Raw genomic sequence first — 20,960 nt, forward strand, 5'->3', positions numbered from 1 at the left:
TCGCGAAGATCGCGCGGATAAGCGACGCCTGCCGTGGACCAAACGAACTAAATTCAACATGGCTAAAAACCGAACAGGCCGATAAGTATAATATTTAATTGCAATTAGTTGCCAATACGAGTCGCGATATAAGGTTACTAAAACCAAAAACGTAATTGAATAACACGTTAATTAAGAAATAAAGCAAGTTTAAAAATGACTTCATTTCCCCTTTAATGTTTATGAGAGGAGTCTCCAGTGTCGGTGCTTTGGAACAGTCAGAGCTGTAATTTTAAGTTTCCCGACATCTTCAGGACAGAGGACGTTACTCTTTTACTGGTTTCTCAGGAACATGACAAGCTGCATTTTTTTTTGTTTGTCTTCTTAACTTCAATACAGAGAAACAAAAAGAGGTGGGGGGGACTGTTTATAGCTACTATAATGTAACTATAAATGGGTAAATAAGGCACTTTTTAACAGGTGAAAATGCATCAATGGATCAAATTGAAAAATTGCTGCAGTATTTAAGGAATAAAATACTTTAGGACGGTGGTTAGTGAAAATAATCATCTTTGGGTTGGTAGAGTAGTAACTCTGCTTCACTGATTATTTTCTTTTAACAGCACAACCCAGTGTTTTATTCTTTACTCTTTGATAACATACAACATGTATAAGATATATGGTGGTGGATGCAGTTACACATGGTTTTATTGAACGAAAAACAAAAGAAACAAACAAAGTGAAAGCAAAAACCAGAAACACAAACTATACTGAGAGCCATAAAAGAAATATCCACACAACAAAAACTTGACAACTTAAGAACTTTAAATAGAGGCGCTAATGAGGTGTCACAGGAAACAGGTGTGAGTGAGTGAGTGATTAAGGAGACATGTGACAGGGTCATGTGTTGTGCTGGGGCTGATGGGTAGTGTAGTTCTTCACCGTTACCTGGTGCTGACCTGGCATCTTTACGTATAAACACACACTCCCCGGCCACTTCAATAGGAACTTGTTGTTGTTGATTCTAAGATCCCTGTTCTTGGCTGCAGGAGTGGAACCCAATGTGTTCTTCTTTCTGCTGTTGCATGCTGAGATGCTTTTCTGCTCACCACGGTTGTAAAGAGTGATTATATGAGTTACTATATCCTTCCTGGCAAAAGAAAAAATCTTGAACCACCTCAAATCTGTCCATTTTCTGATCTCTGACCCTCTCTTATCAACAAGGCGTTTGTTTCCACCCACATAACTGTCGCTCACTTACTCAATGGATGTTTTTTGTTTTCGGCACCATTCTGTGTAAACTTTACAGACTGTTGTGTGTGAAAACCCCAGGAGGAGATCAGCAGCTTCTGAAATACTCAAACCAAAAACACTCATCTGGCTCAAACCAACACCCATACCACAGTGAAAGAAAGAAAGTCACACTTCACTGTGAGATCACAGTTTTTCCCGTTCTGATGTTTGAACATCATGAATATTAATTAGCTCAAGCTCTTGATTTGTATCTGCGTGATTTGATGCACCAAGGGATCGGCTGATTAGAGAACTGCAGAAAACAGCAAGTGGATGTAGGGATGTTCCTAATAAAGTGGCCAGTGAGTGTATTTATTTGATATTTACAGTTTGATAAAAGATGTTAGAATTAGAGCATGTGATTCTATAATCAGAGCATCACTTAAAAAAAACTATCATTATTACATCATGAGTTTGAAGACTCGATACTCTGATGAACCATAATATATATGAACCATATATAATAACATCATGATAATTTAAACAGATACATTTTATGGCACCATGAATAAATTCAATAAATATAAACTGAACACCGAAGAGAACAGAATCGTTTCCTCCTCCTGCTGTTTATCCGACACGAATCAGAGGTCATCGTCATCGTTAAACACTGTCTGGAGGGATTTCGAGGCGGTGCGTCTGAAAGAAAAATGTATGTTTTGGAGTTAATTTGTTGATATTTATGAATTTTGTGTCGTTATAAAAGTCCGTGTGAAGAAAACCAGCATTCACCTTTTAGTACAAGCAACAATGGTGGTGATCACTGTGAGCACGAGGATAATTCCAACCACAATGGCAATAGTGGAGGCAGAGCTGCTTCCTCCCACTAAACACACACACACACACACACACACACACACACACACACACACACACACACACACACACATTTTCAGTTAATATGAATGAAAAACATAATTGTTAACATGCTGGAGTTTTCTGAAAGCAGATGTTCATTGAGCATTTAGGAAAGGAGTCTCCAGCGTCAACATACTGTAATTACACCAGTCTACAGCCAAAATGCTTCCGACATAAATATCGTCAAACTTTAATATTTTTGGGTTGCTGAGAATGAAATGAAACTTAAAATTGTTCATTGGCTCTAGTTTTCAAGATTGGCTCTATGAATAAATCTACAGGTGTGGTCAGAAGTTTACATACAGTGACATGAATGTCATCTTGGATATGAATGTCATGGCAATATTTGGGCTTTCAGTCATTTCTTTGAACTGTTCCTTTTCTGTGGCAGAATGATTGTACAGCATACAGCTTTAATTTAAAAAAAAAACACTAGAATTTGGTGCACAAGTTTTAATATTCTTTGGGTTTTCTGAAATCAACACGGGGTCAAAATTATACATACAGGGTCAAAAATGTACATACGCTCACTTAGATTATTAATTCAGAGGTGCTGGAACTTCCAAAATGTCTCTTATCTTGCCAAGGCCGAGGTCTGTTAACTTCCTGCTAGTGATCATGATTACTACAGCTGGTAGCTTCTCTGTGCCTTCATAAAAAGCGTTTGTTTACAGCACTCATTGGATTGACCAACACACAGTAAAATGGGAAAGTCCAAGGAGCTCAGTGCAGATCTGAGAAAGAGGATCGCAGGTGTACACAAATCCGGAATGTCTCTTGGAGCCACTTCTAAACAACTGCAAATTCCAAGATCAGTTCAAACAATTGTATGCAAGTTATTGTGAGGTGTAGTCACTTTGTCAAGCCACTTTGCTTCAAGAAATCCCAAACTGTCACCCTCAGCTGAAAGGAAATTGGTTTGGATGATCAGGAACAACCTGGGAACCACCATGGCACAGCCCTGCCATGAACTGGAAGCTGATGGATCACTGTCTACAGTTCAGATCACCATGGACTAAGAGGCTGCTATCCAATAAATAACCCCCTGCTCCAAAATTGACACCTTCAAGCTTAACTAAAGTTTGAAGCTGACCACACGGACAAAGAAAAAGTCTTCTGATGACATCTTCAGCATAAACCATCAGAAACTTGAACATGACTTGGGACTTACAACAGGACAATGAACCCAAACACACATCAGAGCTGGTTGTGGAGGATAAAGCAGGCTAACATTAAGCTTAAAACAAGTCCTGACTTCAACCCTATTGAAAATATATGGACTGTGCTTATAAGTCAAGTCCATGGCAAGAAAAAAAATTAATTGAACTCTACCAATTCTACCATGAAGAGTCGTGAAATATCCAACCAGAATTCTGCCAGAAGCTTGTTCATGGTAAACAAAATGTTTGGTCAAGGTGAATCTTGCGAAGACACATTTTACCCAAATATTAGGTGTGCTGTATGAATATTTTTGACCCTGTATGTATAATTTTGACCCTGTGTTGATTTCAGAAAACCCAAAGAAAATTAAAACTTGTGCACCAAATTCTAGTGGTTTTTTTTTTTTTATTAAAGCTGTATGCTGTACAATCATTCTCATCTCATCTCATTATCTCTAGCCGCTTTATCCTGTTCTACAGGGTCGCAGGCAAGCTGGAGCCTATCCCAGCTGACTACGGGCGAAAGGCGGGGTACACCCTGGACAAGTCGCCAGGTCATCACAGGGCTGACACATAGACACAGACAACCATTCACACTCGCATTCACACCTACGCTCAATTTAGAGTCACCAGTTAACCTAACCTGCATGTCTTTGGACTGTGGGGGAAACCGGAGCACCCGGAGGAAACCCACGCGGACATGGGGAGAACATGCAAACTCCACACAGAAAGGCCCTTGCTGGCCACGGGGCTTGAACCCGGACCTTCTTGCTGTGAGGTGACAGCGCTAACCACTACACCACCGTGCCGCCCTTGTACAATCATTCTGCCACAGAAAAAGAACAGTTCAAAGAAATTACTGAAAGCCCAAATATTGTCATGACATTCATATCCAAGATGACATTCATGTCACTGTATGTAAACTTCTAACCACACCTGTATGATTGGGTTTGGATACTTTTTTGGGTTTTCTTACTTTTTTGGCAAAACAATGAATCATCATCATCATCATCATCATCATTTTCCCTTTGTGGAGTGTCCTCCTTAGGGTGCTTCTGTCTTGGTAGGAAGAATCCTATTGAGCAGTTGCAAGAAGCCTGATTTATCCATCATTGTACATCTTATCTGTTCTGTGTCTAAACCCAAATTTTTTCAAATTTTGACCACTTAGAAGATCTTGTGACAAACAGTAGTTGTTTTGGGAGTTCATTGTTCCCCATACGACATACGATATGTGTGCAATATATCTTAATTGCTGTTTATGGCAGAATAGTTTAATGGGAAAGGTTTTTGTTTTCTCATGTAACTCTGCATTTGATATTTCTAAGATCCAGTCTATCTCTCCCTTGATATCTTTATCTTGATTATTTCTGTCGGGTGTATTTTTGCACTTAAATCCACCTGTTACCATTTTACGGAGGAGGCCATGCCATACAACTTCAATTTTACTCAGTTCTCGTGCATTTAAAGGGGAACTGAAGTCATTTTTAAACTTGCTTTATTTCTTAATTAACGTGTTATTCAATTAAGTTTTCGGTTTTAGTAACCTTATATCGTGACTTGTATTGGCAACTAATTGCAATTAAATATGATACTTATCGGCCTGTTCGGTTTTTAGCCATGGTGAATTTAGTTCGTTTGGTCCACGGCAGGCGTTGCTTATCCGTGCGATCTTCATGAGACTTGTGCGAGACTTCGAAATGTGAAGTGTCAGCCAGGTGTCAGCGCCGACATTTTGAAAACTGTTTTCCAAACGAAATATTGCACAAAAATGAGTTTAAATGACGATTACTGCCTACTTTTTTCAAACTTTCCTGATTGCTATCAAAACAAAACAAACTTCCGGCTTGATTACGTCAGCGTTCGAAAGAGGGCGCGCGCGTCTTTTGACAATGTTGGCAGATGTTGGTCACTTTGATTTCCGCTGTACGTTTTACTTCCGTCCTACGATGTCTCGCACAGGTCTCAACGAATCTCGTTTACGGCCATTGCTTTGACATACGGACTGATATATTCTCATCTCATCTCATTATATAAAAAACCAGAGCTTTTTTACTTTTTTATTTCTTTTTCTATTTTTTTTTCTGTGTGTTTGTGTAGTTTGATGTTTGTTTGAGTGTTTTGTCCGCCGGTTGTGGTGTAACTCCAGACCTAGTTTTGGGCATCGGTTCCCTCCAGGCCTTGGTTCGCCGTGGGCGATGCCTGCGCTCCCAGCTATGGACCGCAGTGAGCTTGTTGCTCATTTTACATCGTGGTTGTCCAGCGCTCTGTGCTTTAATGCTTGGCGTGATGTTCCGAGCGATGTTGCTCGGTGGTGTCGCGGCGGCTGTGCAGGCGGTTTGGGACATACCAGCGCTCTGCGTGGCAGAGCTTCTCTGCTCGCTTTGTGGATCCATGGTGTGGTGTTCGAGCGATGTTGCTGACGGCGTCACGGCGGCGGTGCTGGAGATGTGGGACTTGTTTTCGTGCGCCTTTTGGTGGGACTGTGGCTGCTACACCACGGGAATTACATCCTGACCCCTACTTGGTGGACTTTTTACTTTTTATTTATTTATTTATTTTTCTTTCCTTGTCTATAATTGTAAAGCGTCCTTGGGTTTTTTGAAAGGCGCTATATAAATTTAACTTATTATTATTATTATTATTATTATTATTATTATTATTATCTGTAGCCACTTTATCCTGTTCTACAGGGTCACAGGCAAGCTGGAGCCTATCCCAGCTGACTACGGGCGAAAGGCGGGGTACACCCTGGACAACTCGCCAGGTCATCACAGGCCTGCTATCAAAAATGCATTCCTATATTTAATAAAATGAGATAAATAGAATTTTGTTGATAAAAAAATTGCCTTCAGTTCTCGTTTAACTGCCACGCCTGTACACTGTACAACAGCCGTGATCGAACACATGCTGTGAGGAACTTTACTTTCATTGATAGATGGATGCGATGGTCAGTTAGAATGTGTTTTAACTCGCTCCATTTTTGAAAAGCGGCTCCAATCCTAGTACCAAGGAATGCAGAATTGTCACCAGAGTTCATGATGGTGTATCCAAGGAATTTAAAGCTACGGACATTTTTGATCTTGTTATCACCAAGGCAAATGAGGCACTCCTGACTTTTCACCTCTTCATCCACATTAAAGGCCATCATCTCCGTCTTAACATAAGACATTTGCAATCCAAAGCGAGTGAAAGTATTGTCATACAATAAATCTGCAGAACATTTTGAAGCTCCTCAATGGATTCTGCAAACATGGCTAGGTCACTAGCATATAGACGTTCTGTTATCCGATTTTCCCTATTTGCTTGCGCTTTCTTACAAAGTTCTCATGTAAACACCTCATTTGGGATCCAATATTTGACCTTGAAGCCAGTGTCTGGGCATGTTTTCAATATTTCATGGCGGGCAATTCTAACAGTAAAGTCCATGTATACATTGAAAATGGAAGGGGATTCCAGAGCACCTTGTCGACATCCAACTAGAGTGTCAAATAGTCAAGCTGTCCCTTTGATAAACGCTTTTGTGCAGGTGTATAGAGCATGTAGGACTGATACTAACTGTGGTGATTTCAGTCGGATTTCAAGGCATTTCATCAAAGCATCACGTGGTATCCAATCATATGCTACTTTCAGGTCCACAAAAGCTATGAACAGTAGCGTTCCTAATTTACTTGACTTTTCAAGAACTTGGCGTATAGGGTGAAGATGGCATCACACGTTGACCTGTTTGACCGAAATCCAAATTGTGATGGTAGCAGCTCCCGAGCTTTCTCTACAATGATCCCCGATACAACTTTGGATAGGGTAGCAATGATACTTAGACCTCGGTACTTCTCAGCACATGACCTTAGTCCCCATTTGTGGAGGCATGTAAGGCTTGCAGTAAGCCATCTAGTTGGTACTTGTAGAAATGTCCATACAAGCTCTATCAGTAGCATAATATACTTCAGCATCCTTTTAGATGTTGCATATTTCAGATGTTCAGCATACAGTTTATCTGTTCCTTTGCATTTGCCATTCTTCAGTCACTTAAGCCCTTTCTAGATTTCTGAACAGTCTGGTACCGACGTGTCAGTGGTAGGCAAGTCCTCTGGATAATGCAATCTGAAACCGGTATTGCATCATACATACAGTTAGGTTCATATTTGGACACTGACACAAATTTTGTTTTTTTTTTACCTGTTTACTGAAACATATTCAAGTTATAGTTATATAATGAACATGGACATAAAGTCCAGACTTTCAGCTTTCATTTGAGGGTATCCACATTAAAACTGGATGAAGGGTTTAGGAGTTTCAGCTCCTTAACATGTGCCACCCTGTTTTTAAAGGGACCAAAAGTAATTGGACAATTGACTCAAAGGCTATTTCATGGGCAGGTGTGGGAAATTCCTTCATTATGTCATTCTCAATTAAGCAGATCAAAGGCCTGGAGTTGATTTGAGGTGTGGTGCTTGCATTTGGAAGATTTTGCTGTGAAGAAAACATGCGGTCAAATGAGCTCTCCATGCAGGTGAAACAAGCCATCCTTAAGCTGCAAAAACAGAAAAAACCCATCTGAGAAATTGCTACAATATTAGGAGTGGCAAAATCTACAGTCTGGTACATCCTGAGAAAGAAAGAAAGAAAGAAAGAAAGAAAGAAAGAAAGAAAGAAAGAAAGAAAGAAAGAAAGAAAGCGCTGGTGAACTCATCAATGCAAAAAGACCTGGACACCCACAGAAGACAACAGTAATGGATGATCGCAGAATAATTTCCATGGTGAAGAGAAACCCCTTCACAACAGCCAACCAAGTGAACAACACTCTCTAGGAGGTAGGCGTATCAATATCCAAATCTACCATAAAGAGAAGACTGCGTGAAAGTAAATACAGAGGGTTCACGGCATGGTGCAAGCCACTCATAAGCCTCAAGAATAAAAAGTCTAGATTGGACTTTGCTAAAAAACATCTAAAAAAGCCAGCACAGTTCTGGAAGAACATTCTTTGGACAGATGAAACCAAGATCAACCTCTACCAGAATGATGGAAAGAAAAAAGTATGGCGAAGGCGTGGTACAGCTCATGATCCAAAGCATACCACATCATCTGTAAAACACGGCGGAGGCAGTGTGATGGCTTGGGCATGCATGGCTGCCAGTGGCACTGGGTCACTAGTGTTTATTGATGATGTGACACAGGACAGAAGCAGCCGGATGAATTCTGAGGTATTCAGAGACATACTGTGTGCTCAAATCCAGCCAAACTGATTGGTCGGCGTTTCATAATACAGATGGACAATGACCCAAAACATAAAGCCAAAGCAACCCAGGAGTTTATTAAAGCAAAGAAGTGTAATAGTCTTGAATGGCCAAGTCAGTCACCTGATCTCAACCCAATTGAGCAGCATTTCACTTGTTAAAGACTAAACTTCAGACAGAAAGGCCCACAAACAAACAGCAACTGAAAACCGCTGCAGTAAAGGCCTGGCAGAACATTAAAAAGGAGGAAACACAGCGTCTGGTGATGTCCATGAGTTCAAGACTTCAGGCAGTCATTGCCAACAAAGGGTTTTCAACCAAGTATTAGAAATGAACATTTTATTTACAATTATTTAATTTGTCTAATTACTTTTGAGCCCCTGAAATGAAGGGATTGTGTTTAAAAAATGCTTTAGTTCCTCACATTTTTATGCAATCATTTTGTTCAACCCACTGAATTAAAGCTGAAAGTCTGAACTTCAACTGCATCTGAATTGTTTTGTTCAAAATTCATTGTGGTAATGTACAGAACCAAAATTAAAAAATGTTGTCTCTGTCCAAATATTTATGGACCTAACTGTATGTTATTCCTAGAAATCACCAATGATGCAATCATAAGTCAACTTACATCACTCTGCTGAACAAACTGCCCTATAATCAGCTCAAAAAAATCATACAATGCTATGCACTCGAGTCTTTGATTTTTCCATTTCGACAAAGTGAGCAGGGATGCTTCATAATTATATGAACAATGCAGATAACTTCTGCTGTGTTTGTGGTGAAGTGACTTCTGCATCACAAAAGTACAGTATAACTACTGTAATCACGAAAGACTACCACCTTTATATTTTGGTTACAAAATTGGAGATCAGGACAAGAGTTGGGACCCACACACATGCTGTAACACCTGTGCAAAAATTCTTTGCCAGTGGTCCCCCCTGTCTGTCCCTCTGAGTTACATGTCAATCCTGAGATCGAGATGCTGAACTACTTCTGCTCCTCGGACCTGCCTGATCCATCCTGATGGCCTGTGTCTGGTTGGAGTCTCATCACATTGCTCCTGTGGAGGACGGCCCCATGTGGACAGTTGAAAGTCACACTTGGAAGACGCTCTGGACTCTTACAGTAATGCTTTTATGGCTGAGGACTACAGTTGACTTGCTAACTTTAGGACTGCAGTTGTCATGAACAGTTTTGCACTCAAGTTTTCATCAGTGAAGAGTTTATAACATCAGTGAAACAGACTTCATGTTAAAACTGTTAAAAATGTCATAATCACGTTGTCTGTTATCACCCAGATGAGGATGAGTTCTCTTTTGAGTTTGGTTCCTCTTGAGGTTTCTTCCTCATGTCGTCTGAGGGAGTTTTTCCTTGCCACTGTCGCCTCAGGCTTGATCATCAGGGATAGATTAGAGATAAAATTATCTCATGTTTAAAGTCATTAAAATTCTGTAAAGCTGCTTTGCGACAATGTCTATTGCTAAAAGCGCTATACAAATAAACTTGACTTGACTTGACTTGGTTGAACAGGAAAAGGAAATCCATGCCTTCTACAGGGCCAATGACTTGGAGAGAACCAACTGATCATATCAACAATTTGCCCCAGTTGGGAAAGGTTTGTCAAAAAAGAAAAAGTGGACTGTAAAGTGTCCAAACTTTCCATCAGCTATACGCTCAGTATGCCAGAAACGCTTGCCTGTTCTTAATGCACCATCATCATTCTCACTTGACTCAGATGAAGAAGAAGAAGAAGAAGAAGAGTGTAAAACTTCTGGTCCTGAACCATCAATGTCACATGATCCAGATTTTCTCCAATCCTCCTCCTCCTCTGAACCACACCTGACAACACAACGTGAACTGGATGATCTTGTCGGGGATTTGGAATGACCGAAGAGTAAGACAGAGCTTCTGGACTTCACATTACAACAGTGGAATCTCCTGGTCGGTGATGTTAGCATTTTCATGTTCTGCATCTGTCAGAAAGGATCTCATCCCATTCTCCTCATGGAAGGTGATCCATTGAAGCGTGACAAGAGATGCTCGGTTTCATGAATACAAGAGATATACTGCCAAAAAGCACTGAGTACACACTGAATAAGGACTAAACGTATTCAATACTTATACATCATTGTTTTTTGCCGTTTGGTTCATAATACATTTTATTTACACTGGATATAAAAAGTGTACATGCCCCGTTAAAATGATCCTAATCTTAATCCTCTAGATGCAGAGTCTGGAGAAAATATGATGATGTATGTGTTTGGGATTCAGTCATATGTTTGCTCATGAGGTCACTAACGCGAAATGGAGGTGAAGTCAAGGTTTGCTCCAAAGGAGAAACAAAGAGAAAGTTAAGAAGGTTTTATCAAAAGCTTGCCTGATATTCTGATAAAAGTAAAAGATGTATATCCAAACATTCCCAAAGTTCTAAGCCTTTGGGAGGATAGAGGTCAATGCTTTAGGGATTGCAAAAATGTGCTTCCGTGCACTGAAATAGTTCATAGAGAAAGAATTAGGAAAGGGGATGTTGAAATACCAAAGAGAGTAATGACCCGAGCATGGTCCTGACAACATGCCGACAAATGCGATGGACTGTAATTGTGTTCATGCGCTCATTTTCTTGTTTACAGTGAGACCTCTGCACTAGACCACCGCTGTGGTCCAAAACTATTTAAACAGTCTGATGCTGACTTCCTCTCCCTAGGTCCCTTAGGATACATGGGGTTCTCCAAGTGCCACTGGAAGAGCTCTTCCAGTTTGGAGATATTGTCAATATAACTAGACTTCAGGAGCAAAATTTATGATTTAGCACAATTTCCATTTGGAAATAATGGTAGGAAAGTATAAATGGTTCAACCCTGATCTAGGATTACTAGCTTTATGGAATTTTGCATTCTCCCTGTGTCCATGTGCATTTTCTCTGGGTTCTCTGGTTTCTTCTCACCTTACAAACCAGTTTGCCAATAAATGGAATGATTATGCTAAATCGTGTGTATGGTGCCATGTGATGAACTGGTGTCACATCTAGGGTGTATTCCCAAGTCACAACCAGTATTCCAAGGATAGGTTCCGGATTTCACATATTCCTGACCAAAGTGGTCACTGAAGGCAAGTTAATGAATGAAGCTCATTACTATAGTGTGCATGCTACAGTGGATATAAAAAGTGTACACATTAAAAAATTGAAAAACAAACAAATCCATTAGGGGGGAAAACATAAAAAATAAAAAAAAAAGTACAATAAGTTGGTTGCATAAGTGTACACACCCTTAAACTAATACTTTGTTGAAGCACCTTTTGATTTAACTACAGCATTCAGTCTTTTTGGGTTCACACCTGCCATCAATTAAAATGGCTCTGATTAACCCCAAATACAGTTCAGACATTTACTCAGTTTCATCCTCCAGCGAAAGCCAGGGTTCACAGAGAGCTTACAAAGCATCAAAGGGATCTCATTGTTGAAAGGTATCAGTCAGGAGAAGGGTACAAAAACATTTCCACGGCATTAGATATACCATGGAGCGCAGTGAAGACCATCATCAAGAAGTGGAGAAAATATGGGACAACAGTGACATCACCGAGAACTGGACGTCCCTCCAAAATTGATGAAAAGACAAGACAAAAACTGGTCAGGGAAGCTGCCAAGAGGCCTACAGCAACACTGAAGGAGCTGCAGGAATTTCTGGCAAGTACTGGTTGTGTACTACATGTGATAACGATCTTCTGTATTCTCCATATGTCTGGACTATGAGGTAGGGTCAAAGAAAACATCCAGGCCCGGCTAAATTTTGCAAAAAAATACATCAACTCTCCCAAAAGTATGTGGGAAAATGTGTTGTGGTCTGATGAAACCAAGGTTGAACTTTTTGGCCACAAGTCCAAAAGGTATGTTTGGTGCAAAAACAACACTGCGCATCACCAAAAGAACCCCATACCCACGGTGAAGCATGGTGGTGGCAGCATTATGTTTTGAGGTTGTTTTTCTTCAGCTGGAACAGCGGCTTTAGTCAAGGTGGAGGGAATTATGAACAGTTCTAAATACCAGTCAATTTTGGCCTAAAACCTTCAGGTGTCTGTTATAAAGCTGAAGATGAAGAGAAATTTCATCTTTCAGCACAACAATGACCCCAAGCATACATCGAAATCAACAAGAGAATGGCTTCATGTGTGTGTGTGGTTGTTGTTCTTCAGTGATCCTCTGATGATCAGTCAGATTGCTGCACTACTTCCTGTCTTCCTGTGTCTTCGCTCACTACACTATGAGGTTGCCTGTGGTTGTTGGCTCCATTTTTATCGGGCAGCACGGTGGTGTAGTGGTTAGCACGGTCGCCTCATAGCAAGAAGGTTTTGGGTTCGAACCCAGCGGCCGGCGAGGGCCTTTCTGTGTGGAGTCTGCATGTTCTCCCCGTGTCTGCGTGGGTTTCCTCCAAGTGCTCTGGTTTCCCCCACAATCCAAAGACATGCAGGTTAGGTTAATATGGGACGGCCTTGGGCTGAGGTGCCCTTGAGCGAGGCGCCTAACTCCCAACTGCTCCCCGGGCGCTGTTAGCATGGCTGCCCACTGCTCTGGGTGTGTGTGTGTGTGTGCTCATTGCTCATGTGTGTGTTCACTGCTTCAGATGGGTTAAATGCAGAAAGGAAATTTCAAGTGTGTGATGAATAAAGTTGTGCTTTCTTTCTTTTTCACCAGAAGAAAATTAAAGTTTTGGAATGGCCCAGCCAGAGCCAATTAAAAATCTGTGGGGTGACCTGAAGAGGGCTGTGCACAAGAGATGCCCTCGCAATCTGACAGATTTGGAGCACTTTTGCAAGGAAGAGTGGGCAAATATTGCCAAGTCTAGATGTGGCAGGCTGATAGACTCCGATCCAAAAAGACCGAATGCTGTAATTCAATCAAAAGGTGCTTCGACAAAGTATTAGTGTAAGGGTGTGCACACTTATGCAACCAGCTTATTGTACATTTTTTAGTTTTTATGTTTTTCCCCAAAACAAATTTGTTTGTTTTTTCAATTGAATTGTACAGGTTATAGGTCACATTAAAGGTGGGAAAAGTTTTGAAATTATTTATCATGGTCTCAATTTTTTACATCAGAAAAACCGATCATTTTAACGGGGGGGGGGGGGGGGGGGGGGGGGGGGTACACTTTTTATTTCCACTGTATATCAACTTTTTGCTGATTTTCTAGTGTTACATAAAGAGAGCAGGTGAAATATCATGTAAACAAACCATAAACACATAAAGAGACCTGGGTTTACAATTCATACTTAAAATGTTACGATCTACACAATGTACATAAGTATAAAATGTAAAATCTTAAATATCTTGCAAGCTGTAGCCAATCAGCTGTTTTAATTGTCATATTTGAATTCAACACACCAAATTTCATAACAAACAGCCAATTTCATCTCTGAAGCAGACAACTTCTGAAAAATCGTTGACCAGTGTAACTTTTCAGCTTCAGTTATTTTATCTGAAAGTCTGAAAGCACCACATTAAATATAACTACAGGATAAAATGTACATGTCATTCCTTAATAAATAATAATAAAAATTGTTATTGTGTAAGAGGAATAAAAAAACTTCATGATACACTGTCATAGAACAATAATCAACTTTGAGGTGGAAGCATGAACTCTGCTTCATCACACTATCCCATCCGTTGTTGATTATTTTCCTTGATCAGCCTGACACGGAGTGTTTTATTCCTTACTCAGGATTGTATTAAGATTAAACACTGTGATGTATTTACCCTTCTGGACGGTGAGTACGGTGGTAGCGTTCTGGGATCCCCAGGTGTTTTGAGCCACACATGTGTACATCCCGCTGTCTTCAGAACTGACATGCTCTATCGTTAACTTCTGCCCTGTGCCTCTTAAAGTTGTGGTTCCGTTCATCTGGAACCATGTGTAGGTGGTGAGCGGTGAGCTGGTAAAGCTGGTACAGGACAGCGTGAGTGACGTTCCTTCGACAATCCGGCCTGAGCTGCTGACCTTCACTGACATGTTCACTGGAGGATCTGAAAAGAAAATCTAGAACCTTTAGGGGGTTTTCTGTGTAGAACCCAACAAGCTATCAGGCAGGGTTCCATGTCCGAGTATGTGTGTATGCTCAGAATCTTGAAGAATATGTAGAATGTCATTCTGAAAGAACCATTTTGTACGAGTCTATAATTTTGTTCACACATGACAGTGACTTTCACTTCCGCTTTTAGATCAGGAACAGAACATGAACACCTGGTGTCTTGGAGGAAGTGTCTGACTTTTAAGCTGAAACTGACTTCCATCTAGAGATGACGTGTTGTGACCGACAGAAGCAGTGTGGCGAGTTTCAGCAAAATAGCAACCCAAAGAAATGTGTGGTGTGTGTTATATAAAGAAAAAAGAGCTCGGATTTTGTTTACGCTTTTTTTTTTATAAGATACACTACTGATTTGCATATGGATCAGTCCAATGTGCACATAAATCAGAATCAGTGTTATAAATGTTAAAAAAAATAATAAATATATAATAAAGGAATGAAATGTTGTGTAAGGTGTTTTGTTGAGATGAATATGTGAGTGATGCTGAGCCTCAGTGTGCAAAAAATGTTGTTATTATTATTATTATTATTATTATTATTATTATTATTATTATTAATAATAATAATAATAATAATAATAATAATAATAATGTAAAAAAAGTCTTAAAATTATAAACCAGAAAACAAACAAACAAAAAAAATTTTAATATAATATAGGTGCAAGCAGCAATTACGGGGACCAAGCACTTTTTGGCCCCACCCCTTTGCAAAAACATTTTAAATGTATAAAAATTATACATATAAAATATATAACTAAATATAAAGTGCTTTAGAAAATATAAACTATGCTTTTTTTTTACTTTGTGACCTCATAGAAAGCACGAATATGTACACAAAAATGGCTAAAAATCTAAAAAAAAAGATTTTAAAAATCCTTTGTCAAAAAGTCTTAAAATTCTATATGAAAATTATAGAATTAAAAGTATATATATGAAAATTAGATACTGTAAAAAAAGTCTTAAAATTATCAGCCAAAAAACCAAACAAAAATCATAATATAATATAGAGTAGGTGCAAGCAGCGATTACGGGGGGCCAAGCATTTTTTGGAACCCACCCCTTTGCAAAAACATTTTAAATGTATAAAAATTCTCTATATAAAAATTGTATAACTAAATAAAAAATGCTTTAGAAAATATAAACTATGCTTTTTCTGACTTTGTGACCTCATGTCATAAGAAAGCGCAAGGACGTATGCACTCAAAAATGGCTAAAAATCTAAAAAAAAGTTCTTAAAATACCCTTTAGTGTTCAAAGTAAATGTATAATAAATCCTATAACAAAATATGAAATCACATTTTAAAATATTTTAAATCTATCGAGCATAAATGAAATTAAGTATGAATTAATAAAATTTTTAACTAAAAACAAACTCAGCATATAATAATTAAAAAAAACACCTCTTTACTTCTTCTTTCCTCAAAAATATACTTTAAGATTAAATGTGAATGTTATAAATGTTAAAACTTGCTGTAACTTCAGTTCGGTGAAGTTTCCCGACCTGTCACCTGCAGCGTGACGCCCCTCTGCCCCGGCAGTTTGCTCACAGGGTGGTTGGTGATGAAGCGGAACACGTACACGCCGCTGTCCTTCATCCTCAGGTCACTGATCCTGACAGAGCAGTTCTTGGAGCCGAGCGAGCCTAGGTACTGGACCCGGCCCTGGTACGCCGGCTCGGGGAAGATGCCGGCGCTGTGGTACACGTAGGCGGGTGTGATGCACAGGCTCTGGTTCAGACACCACATCTCAGACTGCACATGATGTGACCCAGCATCATCAGGGAAGTCGTAAGTACAGGGAATCGTCACTGAGGAGCCACGAGGGGCCAGGATGGGGTTCACCGGAGCACTGACCACCCAATCACCAGCCAGAACGACTCCAGGCATTAATGCTACAGGAGCAGGAAGATAGAGGACGAGCAGAGCCATATATAAAGCAAGTTAAGCGCAAATCAGTGATGTTGGTTGGTTGATTATGTATTCAGCTTCGTTCTTGGCTTCGTTGTCTAATCAGCAAAGCAAGCTCTCTGTATTAGTTATAGACACGACAAATGTCCTTCCAAGATATTTTTTCATCATAATGTCTCTGTGGACATTTAATGAGAGGTTGTATGTGATGAAAAAAAATGAAACATTTTACTAAACACAAGGTGAAAATGTGAATTTAGTTGCACTTAATCTGAACCTTAACGGAACCTTAAAGAAGATACGCAGAACCTTTATTTTTAAATACATTTCTGATTGGATAGTATTTCCATCCTTGACTCTTGTATGCTGCATAATTGGGAATAAAAAATATATATATTTTTGAGAATTAAAATCAACCGCAAAGTTGGCATTCGAGCTGCTATAGACCAAAGCCAGACTCGGCAGGCGAGAGTGGTTGTAATGGCCTCTTCATTTGGATTTACTGGAGGTTCTTCAGATTCCTCAGATAGTAATACATCTGACTGTGATAGTCCTGAAATTGGAGTGTGTGTACATGCTACTGCTATACACGTAGAACTGTATCAGTTCTAACCATTGGAAAGTGAATCCGATAGTAGCACGTCGGCCACGGAGGCCCCCAGCTTACGAAATAAAGCCAGAGAACAAAGCCGTCTAGAGAATTGGATGGAATTGAATTGACAGTCTCGTGTGACTCTCATTAAAACAGGATGGGTGTTATAACTTCTGCAATGTACATGTACATGCATGCATTTTCACTGATAAAACATAAAAGCCTAATTAAATAATCAGATGAACTGAGACAATCATTCTGAAGCAGATTAAATAATCTTATACCGCTAACTTAAACACACAATACAAGTTACACGTATTAATCTAAATGCAGGTAAACAACGAGTGTTGTTTTTGTTATGTAACCAAATGAGAGTCGCGTCCTACCCGTCTGTGTTCTCGCTTCTTGAAGGCCGATCTTGTGGTCGATTGTTTTGAAACAATCTGACTTTCAGTTCTTCGTTCAGGTCTTCGTTCATTCGCTTCTTCCATGTAAGGGCAAGATATTGCTGCTGAGGCAAGCATATCCAGCAGAGAAATCAGACGGCTGCTCCACTCATTCTCCATTTTCTCCAGACTGAGTACTCCGCCATTACTGCTTGGCTCACACTCTGGTGCAACTGAACTTACTTTCCTTTTCTTGTAGTTTTCTTTTCTTTTAATTGTTAGTACTGCACCCTCTTTCACGCTCTTCAACGGATCAGAGGTCTCGTACGAGTTTTCAGTAAAATGTGCAGAGGAGAGACCACCTCGTAGGCGCCCAATCCGTGAATTTCTTGCAAAATGCGTCCAAATCTTTGCAGTTTGAACTGAGAACTTTCTGGCATGGCATTTCATGGCATTCTTGGGCCATGAATGCAATGTAAATCTATCTTCTGTCGTGTTGCTACACCCACCAGCAACACATCTACGTGGCATGGTGAAAAATTAGCTCAAAATGGAGGCTCGAAGTTGCAGTCAGCTCTGTGTTTTAGTATAGCTGAAATGGCGATGAGGCCGATAGCCTTCCAACTGTGATGTCACAGATGTCAAGGTCATTCACTCAGACCGCTACCTATATGAATCACTTTCATCGTAAAAATGACTATATTAGATTTATTGTTAACACTTAAAACTATTCCTGTGCCATTCCTGAGGTCTCAAGGCATTTATAAACAAAAAGTGAGGCCATGGTTCTGTGTATCTCCTTTAAATTTAGTCATGTATTTAAGTTACCTTTAAGACCAGCCCTTAAATTTAGTAAAGTTACGGTAAGTACCTTTACTCATCTCATCTCATTATCTGTAGCCGCTTTATCCTGTTCTACAGGGTCGCAGGCGAGCTGGAGCCTATCCCAGCTGACTACGGGCGAAAGGCGGGGTACACCCTGGACAAGTCGCCAGGTCATCACAGGGCTGACACATAGACACAGACAACCATTCACACTCACATTCACACCTACGGTCAATTTAGAGTCACCAGTTAACCTAACCTGCATGTCTTTGGACTGTGGGGGAAACCGGAGCACCCGGAGGAAACCCACGCGGACACGGGGAGAACATGCAAACTCCGCACAGAAAGGCCCTCGCTGGCCACGGGGCTCGAACCCGGACCTTCTTGCTGTGAGGCGACAGCGCTAACCACTACACCACCGTGCCACCCAACTTTAAGTACATTTAAATGTTAAATTTAGTAAATTTTAGTGATGTCATAAATGTTCCTTTTAACAGCATTACATTATCTTTAAGAAGTCATGAAAAGTCACTGGGGCAGCAGGGGCATGGCCAAGCATCAGTTTGCAAATGGAGGGCGGGGCCAGGGAAGGTGAGTGGCAAAGTCATTACAGTCACCTTCCCTGGCCCCACCCTCCATTCCCAAACCAACACTTGGCCACGCCCCTGCTGCCACAATCACTTAAAGTTATACTATAAGCATTCTTAAAGTTATCAGTAAATACACTGAAATGTAGCATTTTGTAAACTTTAGGATCCTTTAAGAATATCTTAAAGCCGTTAATTCGTCTAGTGACAGTAAAAGTAAAGACAATGTCCTGAAATCTTACTTGGTTAAAAGTAGAAGCCAAAAAAAAAAGCACTCAAGTCAAATGAAATGAAGCTGCTAATTTTAAATGCATTTGAGTATTACAAACTACAAAGTAAATGATGAAATAAACTTAAAGCTAGACGGCCTTTCGATTTCATAAAATCAGTGAAATTTAGTTCCGTCTGAAATGTGGTGATTGTGATATCTGTTTATTTCTGTAATATCTCACAAAATATCAGGCCATTCTGTGGCTGGGAAGTTATTTAATTTGAGGGGATTAAAGCAAATAATGTGCATGAAATCGCTCGCTTGGCGCAGTCAAGCAGACAGAGGAAGTCCGTGTGCGCATGCACAGGTTTACCTTCTTCTTCTTCTTTTGGGTTTTACAGCAGCTGGCATCCACAGTGTTGCATTACTGCCATCTACAGGTTTCCCTTTGAGCGTGCACTGACAGTTCCATCATTCTGTTGCTAAACGAACAGCTGATCACACCGAGGTGCTCGCTGAGCGCCCATATTTATTAGTTTGGTCCTGCGTTTCCTTTCCTTCGTATATAACATAACGTCTTTTCTTCTCGCTTTCTTTCTGTTCCTGTAGTCGCTCTTTCACGTTTCATTCGCACACTCACGTCCTCCAGTTTTCTCTCCTGTTTCAAATTTGTATCCCACAATGCCTTGCGTGAACGGGGAAAGCCCACCACGGGATGTGATGCATGATGTAGTATCTTGTATTGCGTCATGGTGAAGCAGGAAAAAATAATGGAGAATTTAGGGCCACGTGGAGATAAATTCATTAATTGTTCTGTTTAAAAAAAACTAATAAAATTGGAAGTCTGTGATTCAAATTCTGTAGCTTTCAGTCACTAAACAAAAATAATTGGGTGTCGGGGAAAATTCTTTTTATGACCTACACTTGAAAAATCTGAAAGGCAGTACAGCTTTAATGCTATGTAATTTTATGGCAGCTCTAAAACTGTTAGAAGATTATTTTCAGGCAGTTTTACTTGAAAATATTATTTAAATAAATGATGCTGAATCATTTGCTAAAGAGTTAATTGGAAGCAAAACAAGCCTGTAAATCGCACGTATTCACCATTAACTAGAATTTGATTTTGATTATTGTTAGTGACTGGAATTGCTGCTTGTCGATGTTGGCATCAATAAAAAAAAAAAAACACCTTGGATTGTTATCGCTACTTAATTATGCAAATGAATGAAACTCAATAATAACTCAGCATGTTTTCCAGAGCAGATCATGCAATCTTGTTTTATCTTTGTTTACTTCAGTGTATTGAAAAGTTTTACTGAGGCAGGGCTAGTGATGATCATCCTCAGCTTCCACACTGCAGTCTAGTGATGTAGACACGCCCTAACTACGTCGTACAGCATGAGAAAATCATGGCTGATGATGAATTCGAACGATTCTTGATTTTATTCTACATTCATGAACTTGATTGGATGCTGAACTGAAATGATGACGCATTGGATTCTAAGTATACACTGTAAGCGTACAAATAAGTGTCCTCACCTGAAATAATCAGAGATGTCCACAGCCATCCGTTCTCAAAGTAACACTCGCGCAACTTATCCATCTTGCTGTTGCACAAATCTAAAGAGAAGAGGAACACGTTCAAGAATCTTGTGGCTGCACCATTTTACTTCCTTTTATATATATGTGTTCGTGTGTGTGTTTTGTTATGGTTGTTAGAGGAAATCAACATTATTTTGGTTCATCATCTTTCCACTCGCTTCTATGACTGTACATGTTTCCTCGGTTACAAATCATATCATTATGGTCTGTTCCATAAACTTTACTGAGGTACTAAACTGTACCACA

General features: G+C 39.9%; 1 protein-coding gene across 2 annotated transcripts; it reads right to left on the reverse strand.

Moving 5' to 3' along the window:
* Window positions 1-665: 665 nt before the first annotated feature.
* LOC132868022 (myelin-associated glycoprotein) lies at window positions 666-20,721 on the reverse strand. 2 transcript variants are annotated; one of them, XM_060901003.1, is made up of 6 exons: window positions 20,652-20,721; window positions 16,106-16,495; window positions 14,277-14,543; window positions 4,267-4,365; window positions 2,005-2,098; window positions 666-1,911 (listed from the first exon to the last, which is right to left on the reverse strand). In XM_060901003.1, exons 1-6 carry the CDS (start codon window positions 20,713-20,715, stop codon window positions 1,857-1,859), a joined length of 969 nt encoding a protein of 322 aa, XP_060756986.1. In that variant the 5' UTR covers window positions 20,716-20,721; the 3' UTR covers window positions 666-1,856. The 2 variants fall into 2 exon arrangements, with proteins under 2 accessions (XP_060756986.1, XP_060756987.1); XM_060901004.1 differs by lacking the exon at window positions 4,267-4,365.
* Between the last annotated feature and the right edge of the window lie 239 nt (window positions 20,722-20,960).

The sequence above is a fragment of the Neoarius graeffei genome, chromosome 19, assembly GCF_027579695.1.
Source record: "Neoarius graeffei isolate fNeoGra1 chromosome 19, fNeoGra1.pri, whole genome shotgun sequence".
Classification (NCBI taxonomy): Eukaryota; Metazoa; Chordata; class Actinopteri; order Siluriformes; family Ariidae; genus Neoarius; species Neoarius graeffei.